Source organism: Glossina fuscipes, unplaced genomic scaffold (assembly GCF_014805625.2).
Source record: "Glossina fuscipes isolate IAEA_lab_2018 unplaced genomic scaffold, Yale_Gfus_2 114, whole genome shotgun sequence".
NCBI lineage: Eukaryota > Metazoa > Arthropoda > Insecta > Diptera > Glossinidae > Glossina > Glossina fuscipes.
This window is the reverse complement of record NW_023998457.1, coordinates 467734-488658: the sequence shown is the minus strand read 5'-3', so window position 1 is coordinate 488658 and position 20925 is coordinate 467734. Positions and strand designations below refer to the sequence as shown.

The 20925-nt window shown below is 33.9% G+C and overlaps 3 protein-coding genes across 3 annotated transcripts; all 3 read left to right on the top strand.

Moving 5' to 3' along the window:
* The first annotated feature begins 2355 nt into the window (after nt 1-2355).
* Nucleotides 2356-3299, top strand: LOC119640012 (protein takeout-like). Its single transcript, XM_038037790.1, has 2 exons — nt 2356-2929; nt 2998-3299. Exons 1-2 carry the CDS (start codon nt 2896-2898, stop codon nt 3297-3299), a joined length of 336 nt encoding a protein of 111 aa, XP_037893718.1. The 5' UTR covers nt 2356-2895.
* Nucleotides 3300-8659: 5360 nt separating this feature from the next.
* Nucleotides 8660-10827, top strand: LOC119639968 (protein takeout-like). The gene is made up of 5 exons (XM_038037717.1): nt 8660-8766; nt 8846-8923; nt 8989-9139; nt 10272-10414; nt 10478-10827. Exons 1-5 carry the CDS (start codon nt 8700-8702, stop codon nt 10777-10779), a joined length of 741 nt encoding a protein of 246 aa, XP_037893645.1. The 5' UTR covers nt 8660-8699; the 3' UTR covers nt 10780-10827.
* Nucleotides 10828-17637: 6810 nt separating this feature from the next.
* LOC119640011 lies at nt 17638-20468 on the top strand. The gene is made up of 4 exons (XM_038037789.1): nt 17638-17725; nt 17788-17914; nt 17984-18123; nt 20176-20468. Exons 1-4 carry the CDS (start codon nt 17638-17640, stop codon nt 20466-20468), a joined length of 648 nt encoding a protein of 215 aa, XP_037893717.1.
* The last annotated feature ends 457 nt before the right edge of the window (nt 20469-20925 follow it).

The window sequence follows — 20925 nt, the reverse complement described above, 5'->3', positions numbered from 1 at the left end:
AAGAATTCATGGAAGCATCGCTACCCATGAATGGCATCCAAACAGGTGCATCAAAGATATTCTAAAAGTAAAAAAAAATTCTTAGTCATAAGAAAATTCTGAATTGGTTTAAGAAAACTCGCTGTCCCTTTTCTTATGTGCCCGCCGGATATTGCTAAGACTCTAACGGTCGCAGAAAGCTAGGATACAATACGTATGCTTTTACTCGAAAACCAAGCTTTAACATACATGCGATTAGTACCTTTCAAGTCTACAAAAGCTGAATGATCGAAAAATCTGGTTACAATAAGTATCGATGTGAAATTGCTTTCAAATATTTAACAGGATTGGAACCGTGAACCTTTCTTTTAGTCTACTAACACCCGTACATTTCCGAAATAATGCTTTGCAACTGTTAATGAATAGACTTTCCTAACTGCTTCATCTTGACTTATACGATAGGTCGCCGTAATCGATTGGTTCAATCTACCTATCTCGTAACAGCCATTGTATGGTAAATAGAAATGAATTCAACTAAATTCACTTAAAAAATGTTACAACCATATGCAACAGTTTAATACCACACTTGCAAGTAATAGCGCTTTTGTCTTATAAAAGCCGGAAGCTATTTCGATTAAAAAATCAGAATAAAACTTGAAGTGAAGTATAGTTCACTATTGTACCGGAGACAAAATGTTGAACCTTTCGCTGAAGTTCCTATTAATTGTATTATTGTGTGCATCTCTTAGAGCGCAATTTCGTAAGTAACTTATTGACATTGTGTCAAAATTACGAAAGGATAAAAAAAAAAAATTTGAAATAAAATTTGATATCTTGATAAACTAAACTATGTTTTAGCAAATGATCCTAAGCCTTGTAATTATGGTGACACTGAGTGCATAAAAAAGGTTGCTAATCTCTTCATACGTAAGAAGGAAGGCGAGTAACCAAGCGTTTTTGCACTAAATTCTTGAAAAAAATATATTGATTTCAATTTCAGGAGACAGTTCCATCGGTTTGGTTCCGGTGGATCCTTTGACTCTGGATACGATACACATCAGGCAAGGCGCCGAGAGTCCTCTTAACATAGATTTCACGTTAACCAATAACAAACTTTATGGAGTAAGCAACGCCATAGTAACCAATGTAAAGTACGTATAATGATCGTCATCCAGATTAAGGCAATCCAATCCTCTTAATCATTTCTACATTCAGCACTTAAGTGCTTATATCCTTAGATTTAAAGATGTTCTTAAGCTTAAAAGGCGTAGGAAGATTTTATTTTTTTGATAAGGCTTTTCCTCTGCAACGTTGACAGAACTCCCTCTCGATCGGATCGATCATTATTGAAGTATTTTGATCAAAAAATAAAGAAAAATTTTGCAGTTTCGAACATTGCCAGGCAAATGCCTCCACGCAGTCTTTAGAGAGTTCAATTACTAGATCTTACACCGCCGGTTGGGCAAAATATGCTAAATTTGTGCGGATGTATTTAATAACTTGAAGGATATGAGAACTTACGCATTCAGAAACTTATGCTGAATCGAAACTTCTGCGTCCGTCTGATGTCTTGTCTTCAATGTAAAGACCGCAATTTTTAAGACATTTTTAACGAAATTGGGTACATTCGCGGGTTTTGAACCAAGGACGGGCCCGATTAGAAATAAATTGTGTCAGGTCACTTTCATGACCGCTCTCCTTAAAACCCCTTGTGTTCGTCATATAGAAGATTTCATCTTTCAATATTAGATTAATAATAGTACTTCGGCATTCTGGGAATAGGAGATGGGACAATTTTTGGACATCTTCCTTCTCCCGAAAAAAAATCCAACTTTGAATTTCTTGAATGAAAATTTATTATAAACAAATAAATCAATCAACCGACTTTGAATTGTCCGCATTTTACAAACTCACTCATAGGGGCTCTCATAAAAAGCGTCCCGCTACCGAAAAACAAAGTGCAATTTTTGGTGTATAGTCTACCTAAAATGAATGAATAATCAGAGTAGACTAGACTAGAGTGATGCAAGGCATTTAATGAAGGTCTTTCTCGACTGTAACGGTTTTACTGGTTATGCCGTACATTGCGTATGATACAAAGGATTGTTAAGTTTGTGTGCCGAGAAGAACTTGAGGTAGACCCACATTTTATTATAGAAGTTGATACAGAATTATTTTCCGTCCATTTTGTTTTCTTGGGTTCATCCTACAAATCGCAATCTTTAACCCATTTTCATTGAGTTTACTACACTGGAACTGGATCGGATGGGTTCATTTTTTCAATTGCTTTCCATATGCGGAAAAGATAGACAGACGGACGGACAAGGATAGAACTATTCTGAATCGATCAGTATAATAAAAAGTGGGTACGTCTTAGGCCTCTCTGGGTGTTACATATGTCCGTCCAAACTTAATATACCTTATTCCAAAAATGGTGCAGGGAATAAAAAAACTCTGCGCTGTAGCTAATTGATCACCAATTGAATTGAAATAGTCTTGAAGTTTGGCTGGAAACCGTTTAAGATCGCATCGTTCGCTGAAAAAAGGATCTTTTTCAAGAGCGGATTAAGATAAAGTCGTAAATGTGGATCGAGTTGAAAACACTACTCAACGAAGCGTTCCGCCAACGTTTCTCAAACTACAACCGGTCGTAATAAAAGCGTATAAAGAACCCCGAGAAACCTTTTAAAAACCCCATTGTTTTGTGCTCAAGCCAAATAACGGGTTCCACCCTAATTACTTCCGTCCAAACATATGCTGTAATTGTGATAATTGGTTGGTCTATATTTCAAATTTCCTTTTTTTAGGGGTTTTGGTAAAGACTTCACAAAAAAGAATTCTCTAGTGATTAAAGTGCCTGGTCCGATTAGTTTAATAGGAGAATATGCCGTTTCGGGTAAAGTTTTAATTTTGCCAATGCAAGGAGAAGGCAAAAGCAACATAACTTTCGGTGAGTTTCCCTTTCAATTTAATTATTTATCACTTTTTTTTATGTACACAAATTCTCTGGTCATTCAGTTGACGCGGAATTTAGAATTGATTTCACTGGTGCTCCTGAAGAAAGCGACGGCAATACTTATATGAAATTGGAAAATTTTCATTGTTATGCTGATCCCAAGTCCATAATATTTGATTTCGAGAATTTGTTCAATGGAGATAAAGCATTGGGAGATAATATGAACAAATTTTTGAATGAAAACTGGAAGGAAATCTTTACCGAATTAGAAGACTCACTGGATAAAGAATTTGGTGTCGTTGTTGGAAAAGTAGTTCATAAAGTGTTAGCCAAATATCCATATGCAAAATATTTTAATGAGTAATGGTCGAAATAATTCATTTTCAATTATAATGACTTTACTGACTTTACTTTTAATGAATTTATTTAAAAAACTAGTTAATTAGCATTGAAAATCAAGCACACAATTAGCTTAAAATTTTATTATAGTAATAAGCAAATGAAAAAATCAATTTATGATCAAATTGTATACAAACAATAAATTAATGAAAAAGAAAAGAATAATTCATCAAATCAGTGTCTAATGTAATGCGTCAACACAATATCGTACGTAATACAAATACAAATGAAACGTCAAAATGTGTGCGATACAATCTGACGAAAATTATCATATTGGCCTTATTATCATTATCTTGCGTGGAATGCAGTGTACATCTGGCCATACATTTGATACTGCATTCGCGACTTTAGACCGCTGTAAACATAACGCACCAATAGTATTAGCGATTCGACTTAATCTAGAAGATGTATAAGACATAATGCCAGATACGACCTCCGAGCCGTTTAAAAATGCGACCTCAAGGGAGCGTACGCCAATTTATATTTAGCCCGCTGATGGAAATAAATATTATTAGAATAAACTCTGCGCAAAATTACGAAGATTTCACCATGTACGTGATCTATATGGTCTTTAAAAGTGAGGCGATGATCAATGTATAAGCCGAAGCATTCAAACCAATCGCTATTCTATTCTCATCAATAAAAATATTGACTCACGGAAGATGATACTCAGTGTTTGCAAAAGGCATTGCTTTCTTCTTAATCGAATTAATAAATGACGAGTTGACCATAGCAAAAAACCGCTTAACACTATAATTAATGTTTCATTTGAGAACAACACAATTACTCCGGTTCGCGGCGGATAGAAGAAAGACATCGTTCGCAAACAGATATCAAAGGTTGTTTATTGTCAAAGGTATTTAACCTTTATAATAAAAAGAAAAGAGCCTAAAACGGAACTCTGGAGCACCCCAGAGAAGTATTTCGGTGTAAAATCCATCAATATTAACGAAATGAGTTCTTCTAGCTAAATGCGAATAAATAAGCATGCAAGCAAATCTAGAAAACCTAAAAAGCTCTTTCAAGGTTAAAGGGTTTAAACAAATCCAGGCGCACTAATGGCGTCAAGAAACCACTATTGACTTTATCTGTATTCGCATCAAGAAAAACAAGACGCCTTGTCAAAATAAATCGTTATATGGGGAGTGATCGAAAAAGTGGCAAGTGTACGAAATTTCATCAAAATAACCTAAAAATTACGACCTATTGAACTCACATTGACATAGACCAGACGGATAGGCAAGCTTAGGTCGATTTAAGAAATCGATCCCAGAAAAGATGGTCAAGCCCTTCTGGTTGCAAGCAAACTTAATATACCCTGTACCAGAAATAGGGTATAATGACTTAGTGCGGAAGGAAGTACTCGAGTAAAATTATGTGATAGCCACTATATAGAATATATTTTCATAGGAGAACAGAACAAGAAGCGCAGGTAACCCGTGTGTACGGTCGTATAGAAGAAAACGTTTTAAATTGAAGTTCCGGTAATAGGTCCATTAAAATACCTCTAGTGGATTCTTTACAGTCAAAGAAAAGTCGCATCAATTTGAACATCACCATCTCAAATATCAAAATATATGGATTAAGCTGCCTTGTAGTGACTTAAGTTAGGCACGTGCCACTAATATATATAGCAGTTGCGTAGAATGATTGTGCTATTAATATTTACTATGTAGATATACCTAAACAGACATTTGCTTCTGCATTAAGTTTCGCTCGTACTCACACATTATTTCTTTTAGCGACCAACTGTCTATATATATCGGCTCAGAATCGCAATACACCTTAGAACACTTTACCGTTTAATACCCTTTAGTAAAACGTTAATAATTGTTTACTAATCATTAGCGTGACTTAAGTGACATGTATATATATATATTATATATATATATATACATATATAAGTCTCTTGTTTGAGTTCAGTTAGCTGCACAATCCAACTGATCGATCCTGTTTATTAAATTATTTATTTTCGATTTAAAGAAGCCCTTTGCTACTGATATACTGACCTACTGATGGAACTATCTTGCTAGCTATCTGCTGATCGAAAGTTTTTGCCAAAGACATCTTAGGACGTCGGAAACAAACATGTATACAACATTAGCAAACTAATCCAAAAACATAAACAAATTCCAATTATGTGTCACTTATAGTCAAAATAAAAATTTCACCAGAAATCTCGCTTCAATATATTAAGAAATAGAAAATAGATCAGAAGTAACAGAGAATGTGGAATCCCCGTATGCGCAGCTTGATCAAACTTAAAGAGATATGTCTACTCAAGTTTTTGGATAGATACCCGTTGAGTTTAAATAGTAACGTGACCAACTGGAACTACTAGATTAAAAAGCCGCCTAGCACATTAGTAAAAAAAATAACTCACATAGCCTCAAGGCAGAATAAAAGTGTTAACACTAACAAAATTGTAGATTGATTCGAAGCATGTAAAAAGTTATGCAGCACGGAATCTTACAAAGAAGGACTCCAACGCAATCAAGAAACACATTTTAAATAAAATTATTTATCACTTTTTTGATTTGCGTCATTAAAGAAGTCACGAGAGTAAAACTTTAATATAAAACACGCGCGCGGATCATGACAGCATTGCCATAACTGATAGATAAAAAATAATTGATAACATGCAGTAACAAGCTTTTAAATAAAAATTTTCATTAATTTTCCAGAAATTTCACTGTTGGCAGTGCTTGTTGTTGTAATAAAGTCTTCGCTTCTATTGAAAGCTTTCTTAATATTTTTTTTCCTTTACATTCAACATATCATGGTCAATGTCAGTAGCCTCAAATGAAAAATTGGCCTTTTGCTGTGATATTCAGATGTTCGCCGAAAACAGCCTAATCCAAAAACGAAAGCTCACTTTGAGCTGCGTGATTACCTCGAAAATATTTAATAGATCCTTTTTTTTTTTTGTGTAACAAGGATTCAAATAAATATTTTATATAATTTTTATAAAATTGCCAATCGTATCCTAGAGAAGAAAGCCTTTATATGGCAAAAAAAAAACGTTTGCATATCCGTTCATAAATGTAATTTGATAAACTATACGAACTTAGGATTGCATAAGTATCTATCGCTATCGCTTTATCGTAGATTTAATCCTCGTAAAAGAATTCTCAAAAAAAGTAAGCCCTTATAGTGCAAAAAAATCTAATGTTTAGTACTATGTAACAAAAATAAGTGACGGATGACAAGAATTTTTACAAGATAATTCCTTTTAGTAAGTTTAAACTGCGTCGGCCCAAGTTTGAGTCCCCACACATAAAAGACAAGAAGGTATCACTTCTAATACGTTTTCATCACGAACATAAATGAAGAATTTTATTAAGCCAAGTGGTATAAGGTATGAAACTCCCGGCCTTGCCTAGCCTTAGTGTTGTTGTTTGTTTTTTTTAATTACAATTTTGTCCATTAAATAGATCGAATATCGAGTGTTATTGCAAATATATCATCTGAGTGACGAGAATTTTCAAATTAATCGTCCTGCATATATGTAATTCGCAACGGTTCTCTTGTGTGCGCAGTTAAGAAGCGTTATATATATAAATTCTTTTCCGGCTTACATGCACACGTACAACATAATATTTCGCACAAGTTCAATGTTATTATTAAAGCGTCGTAATCAAGAGATAATTTTCTGTATTTTCAGCTCTTAAAGCATTTAGCATTTTTAACAAGTGGTCAGAGAAGGTAATGGAAATTTCGTTTTACAGAGAGAATTAACTACAAAGTAAGATTGAAAATGTTAAGAGAGACGTTTACGAACTTGTAAATCGTAAAAACTTTCTCAGAAAACGAGTCAAGTCGTTAATTTGTCCCTGACCGACACCCATGAATTTTACTAAAATCTACTGATAATTATTTGAAAATAATTTTATTTTCAAGTTTATCTAAAGTTGAATACTAAACATAGAGATTGAAAGATTTAATTTGAAATTATAACATTTTAAAACTTAGAAGCTTTTACATGTACACTCACTATTACATGTATGTTTAAAGAAAAACTGGTTCGCGTAAAAGCCGTTGTGGAATTAATTTTTACAATTTTGCTAATAATCTTTGCAAATAAATCAAAATTAGCGATAAATAAAATAATGGTAGACCACGATCACACACTTTCATTTAAATACTCATCCAATTACCTGTAAGAATATGATAATATAGTCCGCCAGTAAATGGTTAATAAAATATTCTTTCGATTCTTTAATCTTAGAATTCTTCATCAGGTAGATATTTATAAGTTAAAATTCAAGGTAAACTTCCATAAACAAAACCTTGTACTTTGCCAGCCTTTCGTGCTTTATAGATTCTCCTATCATTGCATTGATATTCGTGGTAAACTCCGATTATTACTTAGCGATGTTTGTTAAGGCCTTGTAACTGCCTAGGCTTTTGAGTTTCACAAGTTCTTCTACCATTGATTAAACATTAAATCAAAGTTACTTTCAAGACTTTTTTCAAATGTCAGATGATATGACGTTAGATAAATCATCACAACGATGAAAGAAGGATTCCACGATTAAACTAGGGACATGCCAGTCCACTTAACCCCATGTGGAAAGATCGGAAATTCCTGAACAGAATGTGATCCTGAATCAGTTTTACCATGTAAAATGTTTGAAGCCTGATTTATCGATTAAACCGTTTCGTTAATTGCTTTTGAAATAGTCATAAAGAATTAATTCAATGCGTCGGCGTAATTGTAAGTTGCAAATGGGCGTGATTCTGAATCAGTTTTGTCATGTCAGAAGTGTGAAACCTTATCTATCCATTAAACCGTTTCGTTAAGGGCGTTTGAAATTTTCGTAAAGACCAGTGCGAGTACGTAGTTGTAGGTTCTAAATGGTAACAAGGCGATGAATAAGCCCCCACGAGAACCAAAGAAAAACTGAGTGCAACTGCAATAGCTGATAACCCAAACAGTTGTAAGAGATATCGCTCTAAAATTTCATATTTACCAAAATCTGGTCATAATTCTCGACTATAATTTTAATCAAACCATGTGAAGTTAAAATTTACTACAAATGGAAAAAGGAAAAAGAAATGGGATAACCGAGATGATGAGTTTTCTCCCTATTTTTTTTAAACAATAAAAGGTCTATGTAAAGTTTACCAAGCAAACAATTGCATTAACATACAATAGCTTAGCATTATGCTTGTCATTCCGCCATCAATCGTGATCAGACGAAATCGGTCAATGTAAATAGGTTGCAAATTCATTCAGAAAATTAATATAGCACACGTCATCAATAGTGATATTTTGTATATAAAAAACGAAGATTGTGTTTTAAAAGTCAGAGTAAATTTGAAAGCGAAGTGAAGTGAAGTCCAGTGATATACGGAAGAAAAAATGTTGACTCTATCGCTTAAAACTCTATTAATCGGATTATTGTGTGCATCCCTTAAAGCCGAGTTTCGTAAGTTATTGCATCAAAAACGAAAAAAAAGAAGGAATTAATAATTTAATGTTTGGATAAAAACTAAATTATATTTCAGCAAATGATCCCAAGCCTTGCAAATACGGTGACACTGAGTGCATAAAAAAAGTTGCCACTTTTTTTCTAAGCAAGAAAGGTAACGCAGAGTTTTTTTGTGAAAAGAAAAAATCTTAAAGAAAAGCATTTTGTATAAAATTTTAGGAGATAATTCCATCAATTTGTCTCAATTGGATCCTCTGATGCCGAATAAGGTACGCATTAATCAAGGAACCGATAGTCCCGTCAACGTAGATGTTATCCTTACAAATAACAAAATTTATGGACTAAGCAATGCTGTGGTGACGAAAGCGGCGTATGTATAATAATCGATCACTATCCACATTAAGGCAATATAACTCCTATTTGATATCTGTGCTTTCGCTAGCAAACGCATTCATTATGTCCATTTACACATTCGTTGTCTACGCTTCCGTTAGCAATTGGATTAAATTCCTTACATTCTTAAGCTTAAAAGACATAAGAGGCTTTTATTAGTAGAGAAAGCTGGAAAGAAATCTTCCTGCAGTTGTATAAATTGGTAAATTGTTCCCTGGCCATAATTAAAGGGTCGGATGCTCGCTCGCTTCGCAACAGACCAATAGGAGTTGGGAATCAAAAAATTTTAACTTTTTCTTCGTAAGTGGCAATGGAATTCCCTAGATCGTTAAGGCTATTCCATTCGCCTATTTAAAGAATACAGAACGGATACAACATTCCGACAAACTATACCCATGAAAACCCTGAAAGGCGTCTTCAAAAATGAAAATGTTGTAACAATTTTTAAAAAGAAAATGCTTATGAAGAAGATCTCGAAAAAAATACAATTCGGTTTTAGAGCACTTACGTCTGACGACCATACAATAAAAAAAAAAAGTTTGTTCGATGAGGATTTATGGTCTGGGGCAACTCGTAGAACCTTTTGAAAACATTGATTTAAAAAAAAAAGCCTTTTTTTCTTAATCTATCAAAAATCGCTTATAAAATCGTAGAAGAGTATCCGACGCGTTTCAGTTCAAATTCCAGTTTCCATATGGTATGTCAATAGGGAAGCTTCCGCCCGCAGGATCTTGGCAAGCATCAATCTGCAGTTTAACTAATGAATGAAGACGAGAGTATCAGCAAAATTTCTCCCAAAATTGCCAAATTCTCCAAAAGTTCACGATTACTGTGAGACCACTAGTATTGTTTAGTTCGAGTACAGTTTATAATTACTCTCTTCCCCAACTCAAAGATGGCACTTAAGAAGTTCCTTTTAATATAAAGACGTAATTGTAGGTCGAACATTAGTGCTTCTTAAACTCCGAGCTAGTAACTGGTGAAGGAGCTTTGAAGAAATTCGAAAATCACCTTTGCTTTTTGATCAAAACAAAATTAAGATATCCGAAGTTTTTCATTCTTATGATATAATTATGATAATTGCTTTTCTTTCATTTATCTGTTGTCAGGGGTTTTGGCAAAGACTTGGCAAAAAAACATTCAATAACCATTCAAGTGCCTGGTAGTGTTAGTCTAATAGGAAATTATGTTCTTTCGGGTAAAGTTTTAATTTTACCAATACAAGGTGAAGGCCAAAGCAATCTAACTTTGGGTGAGTCTTCATATTAATTAATTAATTAATTTATTTATTTAATGATTATCTTTATGATTTTAGTTAACCCAGTGTTTGGCATTGATTTCGTTGGTGTGGCTGATGAGAAAGATGGAGACGTGTATATGAAATTGAAAGATTTTCATTTACATATCGATCCGCAATCTTTTATATATCATTTCGATAATTTATTCAATGGCGATAAAGCATTGGGAGACAATATGAACAAATTTTTAAATGACAATTGGAAGGAAATCTTTAGCGAACTGAAAGCCTCAATGGAAAAAGAATTTGGTGCGGTTGTGGGGAAAGTAATTAGTCAAGTGTTCACCAAATTACCATATGCGAAATATTTTGAGGAATGATTGCATCGTGCTTTTGGGTTTTTCGTTTTTAATAATACATATATTATAGTAATAATAATAATAACAATAAAGGGTGTATTAGTATTAAAAATCTTTTTTCAATCACAATTCGAAATTCGAATGCGAAATTCTGAGTTGATTTAGCTAAGTCCGTCCGTCTGTGTGGTCTGTGTGTTGTGCTCTCTTCTCGTCCCAAAAATGAAGATATCGACTCCAAATTTAGTAGAAACATTGCAAGTTTCTGCAAGCAGGTTAGTATTGAAAATGGTCGCAATTGGTCAGAGCAGAAGCGCGCAGTGGAGCGTAAACTAAATGCAATTTTTTTTTTTTTTTTTTAAAAACATATTTGAATTTTTGCACTTTACTCGGAAATGATAAAAATTAAAAAGCTGAAATTTTCCACATTTACTTTACCAAACATTCTACTCGTTACGTTCAAAAATGGAAAACGTCCGCCACGCCTGCACACAACGTTACAAGTGATTAAATTTTGCTTTCTTTACATCTTTTTGAGATTTTATGCTTATTTATCATTAGGCAAAGAAGACGGAAAGTTTAAAACTATTTTGTACACTCCTCAAATGAAAGTATATTGTATTGAAAGTGTTGTCTGCCTAAAAATGGGTTAATTTTAAAATGAATATGGTAGACACTGCGATTAATTTATTCTTAATAATACCTGCGATATGGGTATAAAATAAAAGAACTTGGAGAGTAGAATGCGAAAAACATAGTGGTGGGTATACGAGATTCGGCCTCTGCCGAATATAGCTTTCTTACTTGTTTTTATTTTATTTACGCATAAAATTCATTTAACATAAATTAACAGCCGAATTTAATTGGCTGTTAGATATAAACCTGATGTTAAGTGTTATTAATAATAATGAAAAAGTATTTAAACAAAAAACGTTAAGAAAATTATATTCGATCATGACCGAATCTTTTATACCCATCATCGTTATCCTAAAAAACTAAAAGTCAAGTAAAAGAAGTAAATTGTCGAGCTCAATACCATAGGTTGATGGGCCCGACTGATTTTTTGTCACATAAACATTTGGGCATTGTAGGCGTGTCCTTTGAAAAATTCACGTCGAGTTTAAATTCTTTTGCAAGCTTGTAGACGATCTGCTAACGGGAGAATGTCTACTACAGATACCACACAATTAGACAAACGGACAGACGGACAAACGAACAGACGACCATGTTAAAATGTATTCCAAACTGAAACTGACCAAGAATTTATATATTTTATGGGGTTTTTGAGGCTCATTTCCGCGTGTCATAAAAATATCACAAAAAACACATTAATATACTATGCTATATTGGGTAGGCGTGGCAAATTATTCCTATTTCTGTGCAGGGACAACAACATTGTCCATAGATTATGCTTTCAAATTTTTATACGTTTATATGGCATACTTTATAAGTAATAAGCAAAAATCCCATTTTTATATATATAGTTATTCCCACCTTGCGTAGTACTGTGGACGTGTGTTTTGACCGATGGGGTCCATTTTCAATATTAACCTATAAGCAAGAACTCTCAATGTTTCTATCAAATTTGTAATCGATAGCGTCATATTTGGGGCCAGGCGAAAGTTTACAACAGACGGAGGGACATACAGACGGACATGGTTAAATTGATTTCGAATTTGATGCTGATCAAGAATATGTATACTTTGTGGGGTCTCCGATGCTTCCTTCTGAGCGTTACAAAATGAATACCATCTCTCGGTGATGCGATATAATAAAGAAAAAATAAGAAAATAAAAAGAACAAAATTGATTGATATTTAGAGAGGACTATGTAACCAAGTTACTTAACTCAGGTTGAAGGAGATGCGAATGCGATTTCAAGGAGAAGGAAGAAAACAGCTTAACAACATTAAGATATGGTTGCGAGATTACAGGGTAAGCAGAAAGGACCCTAAATGGTTACCTTGAGAGATAACTGATATCACGGATGAATTGATGAAGTTAAACAGAACTTTAAATTATCTCTTACGGGGACAAGAGCCGTTATCCGTTTCAATAATTATAAAAGGAAGTCAGAGGCCTGGCATATAAAGATCAATAATTTATGGGTAATTAAACCAATAGGTGTATAGTTTTTCGATAGTTGGGGCAGATGGAACCCAAAAATTTTATTAGAGATAAATATATAACAGTTAAGATGCTTTAAACGGAAAGCATTAGAATTTTGAGATCATAACTTAAGAAGGAAGGATGAAGTTGGTGATGAGTTTCCCGGTAATAGCGACCGAATTGAAAATTTTACTGATTTTCAAAGTAAATCTGGTGGCAGTGATAATAAGATAGCAATTTGTGTGATTAAAAGTATTTTTCCAGGAAAAGTTATACTTTGTAATCGTAATTAAATCAGACGGACAAATAGCACTAAACCAGTTCCGTTTATTAATGTTAATTAAGATATTTTCTAAACCAATACAAGTGTTGCCTTACCCATCAAAAACAAATTTAATTATAATTTAATTTATTTTATTACATTTATGACAGCTATAATTGTATATATTGCACTATTAAGTGTCTGTCTATAGTAATGCGTACATAGCGTCTTATGTTTTTTGATTTAATTACTTCTATATCATTTTATTAGGTAAGTAGCAAGACTCAATTAGCATTAACTGCTGTAATTAATTTGTACTATTTGTAGATGCAATGTCATTCATTATATTGTATAATATATCAACTGTAACGCAAAGCACATTAAGTCTGTGCGAGTGCAATATATATATATATATATATATATATCACCCAGAAAGATTTGTAATCGATCAATTTTTATTATAATAACTGATTCAGAAGCATTTCATGAATCTTTCTTTGAATGGGCTTAAGTTTGTCGGTCCGTCTGTCAATCCGCTGCCTAAGCATGTATTTTGGTATTCAACGTACAAGCTGCAATTTTGTAAATATTTAGAATACAGAGGTATTTTGGGCCGACAAACAAGCGCTATTGAAAATGAATTGTGTCGGACCCCTTTCCACCCATCATTAAAGCGGTATTTGAAAAAAGGTTTTTTGATGTGAAAAAAATTTCTAAGATCGTAAAACGTTTATCCATTATAGTATGTTGGCATGCAAAGTAAATGGGGAAAATTTGTATTAAGTGGGCTCATATTTTGAATCATCTTCCATCTGGACGTTTTTAAGAAAGATAAAAAAACATAATTTTTCATTTTTTTATGATAAAAATTGATCCGTAATAGTAATACTTAGACAAAGAGATTAATTATATCAAACTTGAACCATGTAGTTCTATTTTTCGGACCAAAACCCCTTAAGTTACCATAAAGTTAGTTAAAATAAGTAAGCAAAAGGTCCTTATTTTTAGGATTTTATAATGCAACTTGCTCGACGATAGTATTTTGATATAAAACTTAACTATATCAAATTTGGATCACATAGATCTATTTTTTTTTTTTTTTTTTTTTTTTTGGAGAATATCTCGATAAAATATCCAATAAAATCTAACGCCTTAGGAGGGAAATAGCTAAATAGTGATAAGAACTTTGACAAGAAAATTAATTTTGGATCACGACGGTTCAGAGATAAGATAACATCTTCTTTATAACACCATTAAGTCAATGTTCTGTCCTAAATTAAATTAAGAATTTGATATAGAAATTATTTCCCGCCCAAATCCTGGTAAGGGATCCCCAAATAGAAAATGGACGATGCGGATAAAAGCGACGGAATAATTGCATCAAAAGATGGGGAAATCCTATAAAAATATTTCCCCACCTTATAAACGTTCTATGCTTAAAGTTCATAATACATATAAGAACCATTTTACTGTTCCTTAATTTGTTCCTATTTGTGAACAATTTTTAAATTTTGAGTAAATTTTTGTAAGCCTTAATTAATAACAAGTAAAAATAGTACAGTACATCATTGCACTTGAAAGGATTATTCATATGATGACTTTTCAAAATGAGGCCTTACACAAAAAGTGGTCGAAAAAATGGTCCGATCTGAACCTACTTCAAGAGCGTTCGCCCTTGGGCGAAAGCACGTGAGTATGCCAAACTTCAACAAATGTTCTCAAATATTTGCGACTTGTATGTCGAACACAAGAAAACAAAACAGACGGATCGACGGCCAAAATTAAGAGGTAATTCTAAATTTATCGGTGTAATGAAAGGTGAGTCTGTTCCAACTACTTCTCGGTATTGCACAAACTTAATATGCCCTTCCACCACTGGTGGTGTAGGGTGTAAAGATACGTTCTTGTTCGTTCTACTTCGACTTTCCTTCGAAATCTATTGTGCTCGACGTGTACCAACCAGTTTCAGTGGCAATTAACCGGAAAACCATGGTTCGAAAATTGAATTGAACATGGTTCGTAAGAAATGCAAGTCCCATCCAGTAAACACATTCTCCAATAAATCGTTCTGTTTAGACCCGCTTTCGTTCTAAATCCATTAATCACCATCCGCACCCATTTGGCCCAAATATTTCTTAACTCAAGATAGAAGTTTGTTCTTCTTTCGGTGTTTACATTACGTTACATGAAGTAGTTATGGAGTTTAGAATCATTCAGGAGGGAAAATCACTATCATACCGTCTCGACATCATGGTGTCATTGCTTGCCAGGCAAAAAAAGAAGAGAGACTGGCGATGAAATCGCACGGCAATCCCAAGCGGAAACAATCTTAGATTAGTGCAGCAAAGCCATCCACATCGTCACCGAAGCAGAATATTCATGACCATCACGTTTTGTTGTGGATATGGTAGAATCAGCAAGGTGTAGCGTATTACAGTGGTCTATCAACATCAGTTGAATAAATCAAACGACGTATTGGTGCAAGAAAGCCACCAACAGAGGTGAACAGACAAAAAGTCATTCTATTGCATGGCAACGCTCAGTCACTTTTCGCAATAGTTGTCACGAATACACTGTCGCAAGTCGTAACCCATGTACTCATCAGAAGTAGCGCCTTCTGATTGCCACTTGTTCAGGTGGACGCGGCATGGTTTGGCTAGCGTTCGGTCTCGAAATGCTGACCTAGTGAGAAAATTGGTGGATGATTGGTTCGGTGTCTAGCCAATGTCGTTGTTTCGACGAGCAATCGCCGTGCTGCCAGAAAGATGACAAAAACGATTGAAAATATTTTGATTAGTACATAATGTATAAATATTTGATTAGTTTTGCTAATTTTCCCAATAATTGGCCTTATCAAGTGAAAGGGTGGTCGAAATACTTGCAAGCACTTAATAACACAAGTGTTTATAGAGCTACTTGTAGTCAATCTTTTTCCAAGGATTTTACCGTAGTAAAATATGGACTCCACACACAGTCTAGTAGCAATAGTTTTCATGTGATATCTTCAAGCACGTATGTTCAGTTTTGTAATTGGCACCAATTTTTTCTTTTATACCCTACACCGATTGTGGTACAGGACATATTAAGTTAGTACTGATTTACATTGCGCGCAGAAATGCTTAAAGTAGACCCACTCTTTATTATACCGTTCGATTGAGAATCATAATCTGAATTGATCTAGACTTGTCTGTCCGTCTGTCCATGTAAATATGTGTTCAAGCTACAGGTCGCAGTTTTTCAAATATTTGGTCAAATTTGGTACAGTGAAGTGTTTCGACCCGAAGACGAACGCTGTTGAAAATGTTTGCGATCGATCTACCGTTTCGAGCACAGCTCTTATAACACTCTACTCTGAGAAGTCATTAAATGGAACAAAATTGCAATTTTCAAAATTTCTCAGCGAAAGTGGCTAAGTGGCTAGTATTTCGGCATGGGTCAATTTTGAAGCTGGCCATTTTCTGCCACCTCCTCCCTCATGTAACGAAAACTAAACTTCATACGACAAAACTGTATAATTTTTCAACCTTTCATAATGAAAATCAGATCATAACAGTCATTCAGGACAAAAAATTAATTGTATCAAATTTTGTCCACCTCGAGCTATTGTTTGGATCCTTCTCTAATAAGGCTTTTCACGGCAATTGATTGGTGTGTGAATTGTGTTAGACAATGTTCACTAGGTAGGGTATTTAAAGGTCGGACTTGCACGATTATAAAGTTCTTTCTTGTTTTTATTGCCATTAATGTAAACTATTTACTATTTCATTGCAAAGTAAGTAATTTTATCCTCAATGGAAAGAAAAATAAATGCCGATCAGTAAATTATTGAATTGCGTAGTACAGACAGATAGTTTCCATTAAAAAGTCGCTAAAATTTAATATGCAACGTTTAAGAAAACTGCATTATATTTTGATACTAACGGTGATTAACTGCTTGCAAGCAATAGTATTGCGTGAGTTTTGTTTACCAAAAATTAATATGTAATCGTTTGCATTGATTATTATACTATTGTTGACCACAGCCCACAATTACCTTTCCTACGTCACTTCAGTTAATACAGTTATTCATATAACGACTTTTCAAGGTAAAGTGTTATAAAGAAAGTAATCGCAAAAGTGGTCTGCTCCGAAGCATTTTCAATAGCGTTCGGACTTGGGTCAAGCCGTGTCAAATTCAAAATTTGGGATCTGTAGCTCAAATATAAATTTACATAGACAAACATCAGACAGAAAGATGGGCTGACAGACAAGTAGGCAGCATTTTTAATCAAAATATGTCAAAGGTTGCAGCTTGAAAATAGACACACGGACAGACAAATCTAAATCGGTTCAGAAAGTGATTCTGAGCCAATCGTTATAACAAAAAGTGGGTCTATCTCAAGGCCTCTTGGGTATAAAAGATGAGCTGACAGTCAGCTCGAAATAAACATGCCCATGGCAAATGGTGATCTTAAATAAAAATATTTAACTGACGCACTTGTAATGGACAAGTAATTTTTTTTTAATTATTCCATGTGCTCCCCAGCTCCCAATTGCTCAAAAGGTGACAAGGAATGTTTAAAAAACTATTTCCTTATTGTTTTACGCGCCCTTCATCAGAGTACGTGAATAAAATCCTTATAAAAATTATAAGAAGAAAAGAAAAACATTTTCTACCCACAGATTACGAAGGCGCGTCAATGCCAGCAATTCGTATTAAAAAAGATGCTGAAGCCACTGATGGCCTTGAACTAATCTTTGAAAATTGTTTTTTATTTGGAATACAAAAATCAACTCCCGTTAACATCAAGTGAGTATCAATCAAAAAATGATTTAATTTATTAACTAAATTTCATTAATTAATGCTGTTTACCTGCAGAGGTTTTACTGAAACCATCGATCAGAAGCATCAAATCGATTTCAAATTATCAAGAACAATTTTATTGGCCGATTATCAAATGGAAGGTGTAGTTTTGGGTCAAAAAATTAAATGCAATGGCAGAGCTAACATAACTTATGGTAAATATCTACAAAGTCGAATGGAAAGTAACATAAGCAGGGAAACACTATGTCCTTACCCTCATTGCCCCTAAACAGACTGCAAACTTTCCATTCAGCGTTACGTAAGCATTTATGGTAAGCGTAGAATTTCAATTCTTAACCTTTTCTCTGAATGAATTTCCACGAATTCAGTGTAAAATTGAAAAGCATCCAAACAAAGTTTCGAGACCTTTTCATATTAGATAATCATTAACGAAATTCGATAAGAAGTGACAATTTAAAAATTTCACTAACTATACTTTATTAGAAGTCGGATCGCATAAGCATACCTTTTCAAAAAGTTATTAAAAACATTTTTTGTTCGTTTTACTGTTTAATCAACAGTTAGTGAATACCAGATAAGAAAGTTTTATGTTTTCATCATGAAACAAGCTAACAAATAATACAAAAATTTCGAAAGATTTTAGCCAAAGTCAGATGGAGAATGTTTTGAAAATTTTAGATGATCATTTTCAGTAGACTAAGTTACTGTTTTTCGTTTTTTTTGCAAGCGTTTTTTACGAGTTGATAACGTTGCCTTTTTTTTACTAATGCTGTGAAAAGGACTGGTAAGTATTTTTTCTGTACCCAACTCTGTATATTAAGTTTATGAGGACATTTCTAACAATCGAAAACACTTAAGGTAGACAGACATTTTATAAAGCTTTTCTGTCCGTCAGTCCCCCTTATGTTTGACCATGTAATTTTGTGTTTAACCTACAGGTCATAAAGTTGGTATCCTGGCATGGTTTAGTCCAAGGACGACCGCTATTGTGAATAATTCGAACAGGTCCACGCTTTCGACCAGTCCGAAAAAATACTGCAATTTTCAGCATTTCATCATACTTTAGTACTTCGGCATGGTAATAATAATCCAACTTTCTAAATTGGTGTAAAAACTTTGGATCGGATTGAGCAATTTTTTGAATCCCTTATCATATGACCACACTTGCGAAAACTAAACCTTTACATAGTAAAAAGACCTACTTTTCAATACTTCTTGATAAGAATAGAGTTCCACATAAAAATTGGATTATTTTATTCCATTTTTTGAATCCGAACTCATATAAGGATTCTAATGAAAAAGAAGTCCTTATATGTTAAAAAGATTTTTAATATTGCATAATAAAAATTTTTCCTTAGTAAATCAAATATAAGTAATTTGGATCGTGCAAGTCTATTTTTCAGACCCCACCACATACAGCGGCCCTCGTAGAATCAAATTTTGTTATGGCAACAAAGTCCAATTTCTAGTTTATTAGGATGGAAGCAACTGCAAATTAAGTTTGGATAAATTTAGACCACGTTGACGTTGGAATATCCCCCAATACGAACGCTTTCATGAAGATTAAGCATATACATAAAAATAATATATATATATGTGCTATAGGGCACCTAAGGGTCGGCCTTATTCAACTATAGCATTATTGCTTGCTTTCACTAATTTTAACACATTTGTCTGACTTAACAAAATAGAGCATTATATAGGGAAAATAGGGATCGAAGAAATGGTCCAATTCGAACGATTTCCAATAGTATTCGACCTTGGGGCAAAACACGTTAGTGCACCAAATTTTATCAAAATATTTCGAAAATTGCGATCTATAGGTTGACCACAAGCACGTAGACAGACAACAGATGGACAGACAAGCAGTACGTGTAGAATCTTTCTGGCTAATAGAAACGCGTGCACAAACTCAATGTACAGTTTACTACAAGAGATGTTGAATATAAAAACACCATGATCTTTTTCCCTGACTGCACATTTTATAAGACCGCTGAGGCATAGTTCCGACGCGTTATAAATAAAGATAATAAAGATAAATGTTACTCATCTCTGGTGTTCGATAAGAGATTTTAATAAGAAAGTTTTTTCATATCCCTCCCACATCGTAAAAAGCTATACTTCCGTTCTCTGCCTTACGTCAATTTGCTTAATCGAGATGTTTATGAAAACTTTATATATATATACATATATGTTTTGAAACCGAAACCGAATTCGCTGAAAATACTTTTTTTTAATCTTTTTAGTGAATCCCAATTATAATGTGATGATAGAAGGGGAGCGTTCTATGAAGGGAAATGTGGCTTATCTAAGCCCTAAAAAAATATTTACATCCGTTAGACCGGAATCGATGTATTTTCAATTGACAAATTTGACTCAAGGCGATAAGGCAGCTTTAACGCAGAAAGTAATCGACGTTTTTCAAGAAAATAACATAATATTGCAGCGCGAGTTCTGTGCCATTAATCGCATGTACAAAAGTTTCTTTAGTCAACTTTTTGATGAGATATCTTACAATGCGTTCTTAACAGCAGCTTGAGAGACAACTACGGATTTTCCGTTTATTTATATAAAAGAAATAAAATTGCATTTTGAAGATAAAAATCTCATTTCAAACTTTATATTTTGAACCAACTTTCGTGACCTGAATCCATGCCGATGTACCAAATCGTGTAAGTCAAAAGCACATGTCTAAGAGATGCGCGAATTCAATCGATCTATTTTAATCCCACTATAGCGGATATGAGCGGCGAAAGCGTCAACAAAAATGAAAAGTCTCATCTTCGAAAATATTCCTTTCCAAATTGTCGCACAAGTACCCGGCACATTCCGCATAAAGCTGCACATGGATTGTCTACCGATTTTCTACGCACTGGCTACGTCTTATGTCTAAGTCATGTAGATAATGCGTAGAACAATATCTTGACACTGAATGCGTAGAACAATATCTCGACATCCTATCAAGAAACTATTAACAAGGACTTTACCCACACAAA

Coding starts and splice junctions, on each gene's coding strand:
- LOC119639968 (XM_038037717.1), top strand. CDS start 8,700: ATGTTGACTCTATCGCTTAAAACTCTATTAATCGGATTATTGTGTGCA. Junction 8,767..8,845: donor ATCCCTTAAAGCCGAGTTTC/GTAAGTTATTGC, acceptor ATTATATTTCAG/CAAATGATCCCAAGCCTTGC. Junction 10,415..10,477: donor CCAAAGCAATCTAACTTTGG/GTGAGTCTTCAT, acceptor TTATGATTTTAG/TTAACCCAGTGTTTGGCATT.
- LOC119640012 (XM_038037790.1), top strand. CDS start 2,896: ATGCAAGGAGAAGGCAAAAGCAACATAACTTTCG. Junction 2,930..2,997: donor CAAAAGCAACATAACTTTCG/GTGAGTTTCCCT, acceptor CTGGTCATTCAG/TTGACGCGGAATTTAGAATT.
- LOC119640011 (XM_038037789.1), top strand. CDS start 17,638: ATGTGCTCCCCAGCTCCCAATTGCTCAAAAGGTGACAAGGAATGTTTA. Junction 17,915..17,983: donor TCAACTCCCGTTAACATCAA/GTGAGTATCAAT, acceptor GTTTACCTGCAG/AGGTTTTACTGAAACCATCG. Junction 18,124..20,175: donor CAGAGCTAACATAACTTATG/GTAAATATCTAC, acceptor TAATCTTTTTAG/TGAATCCCAATTATAATGTG.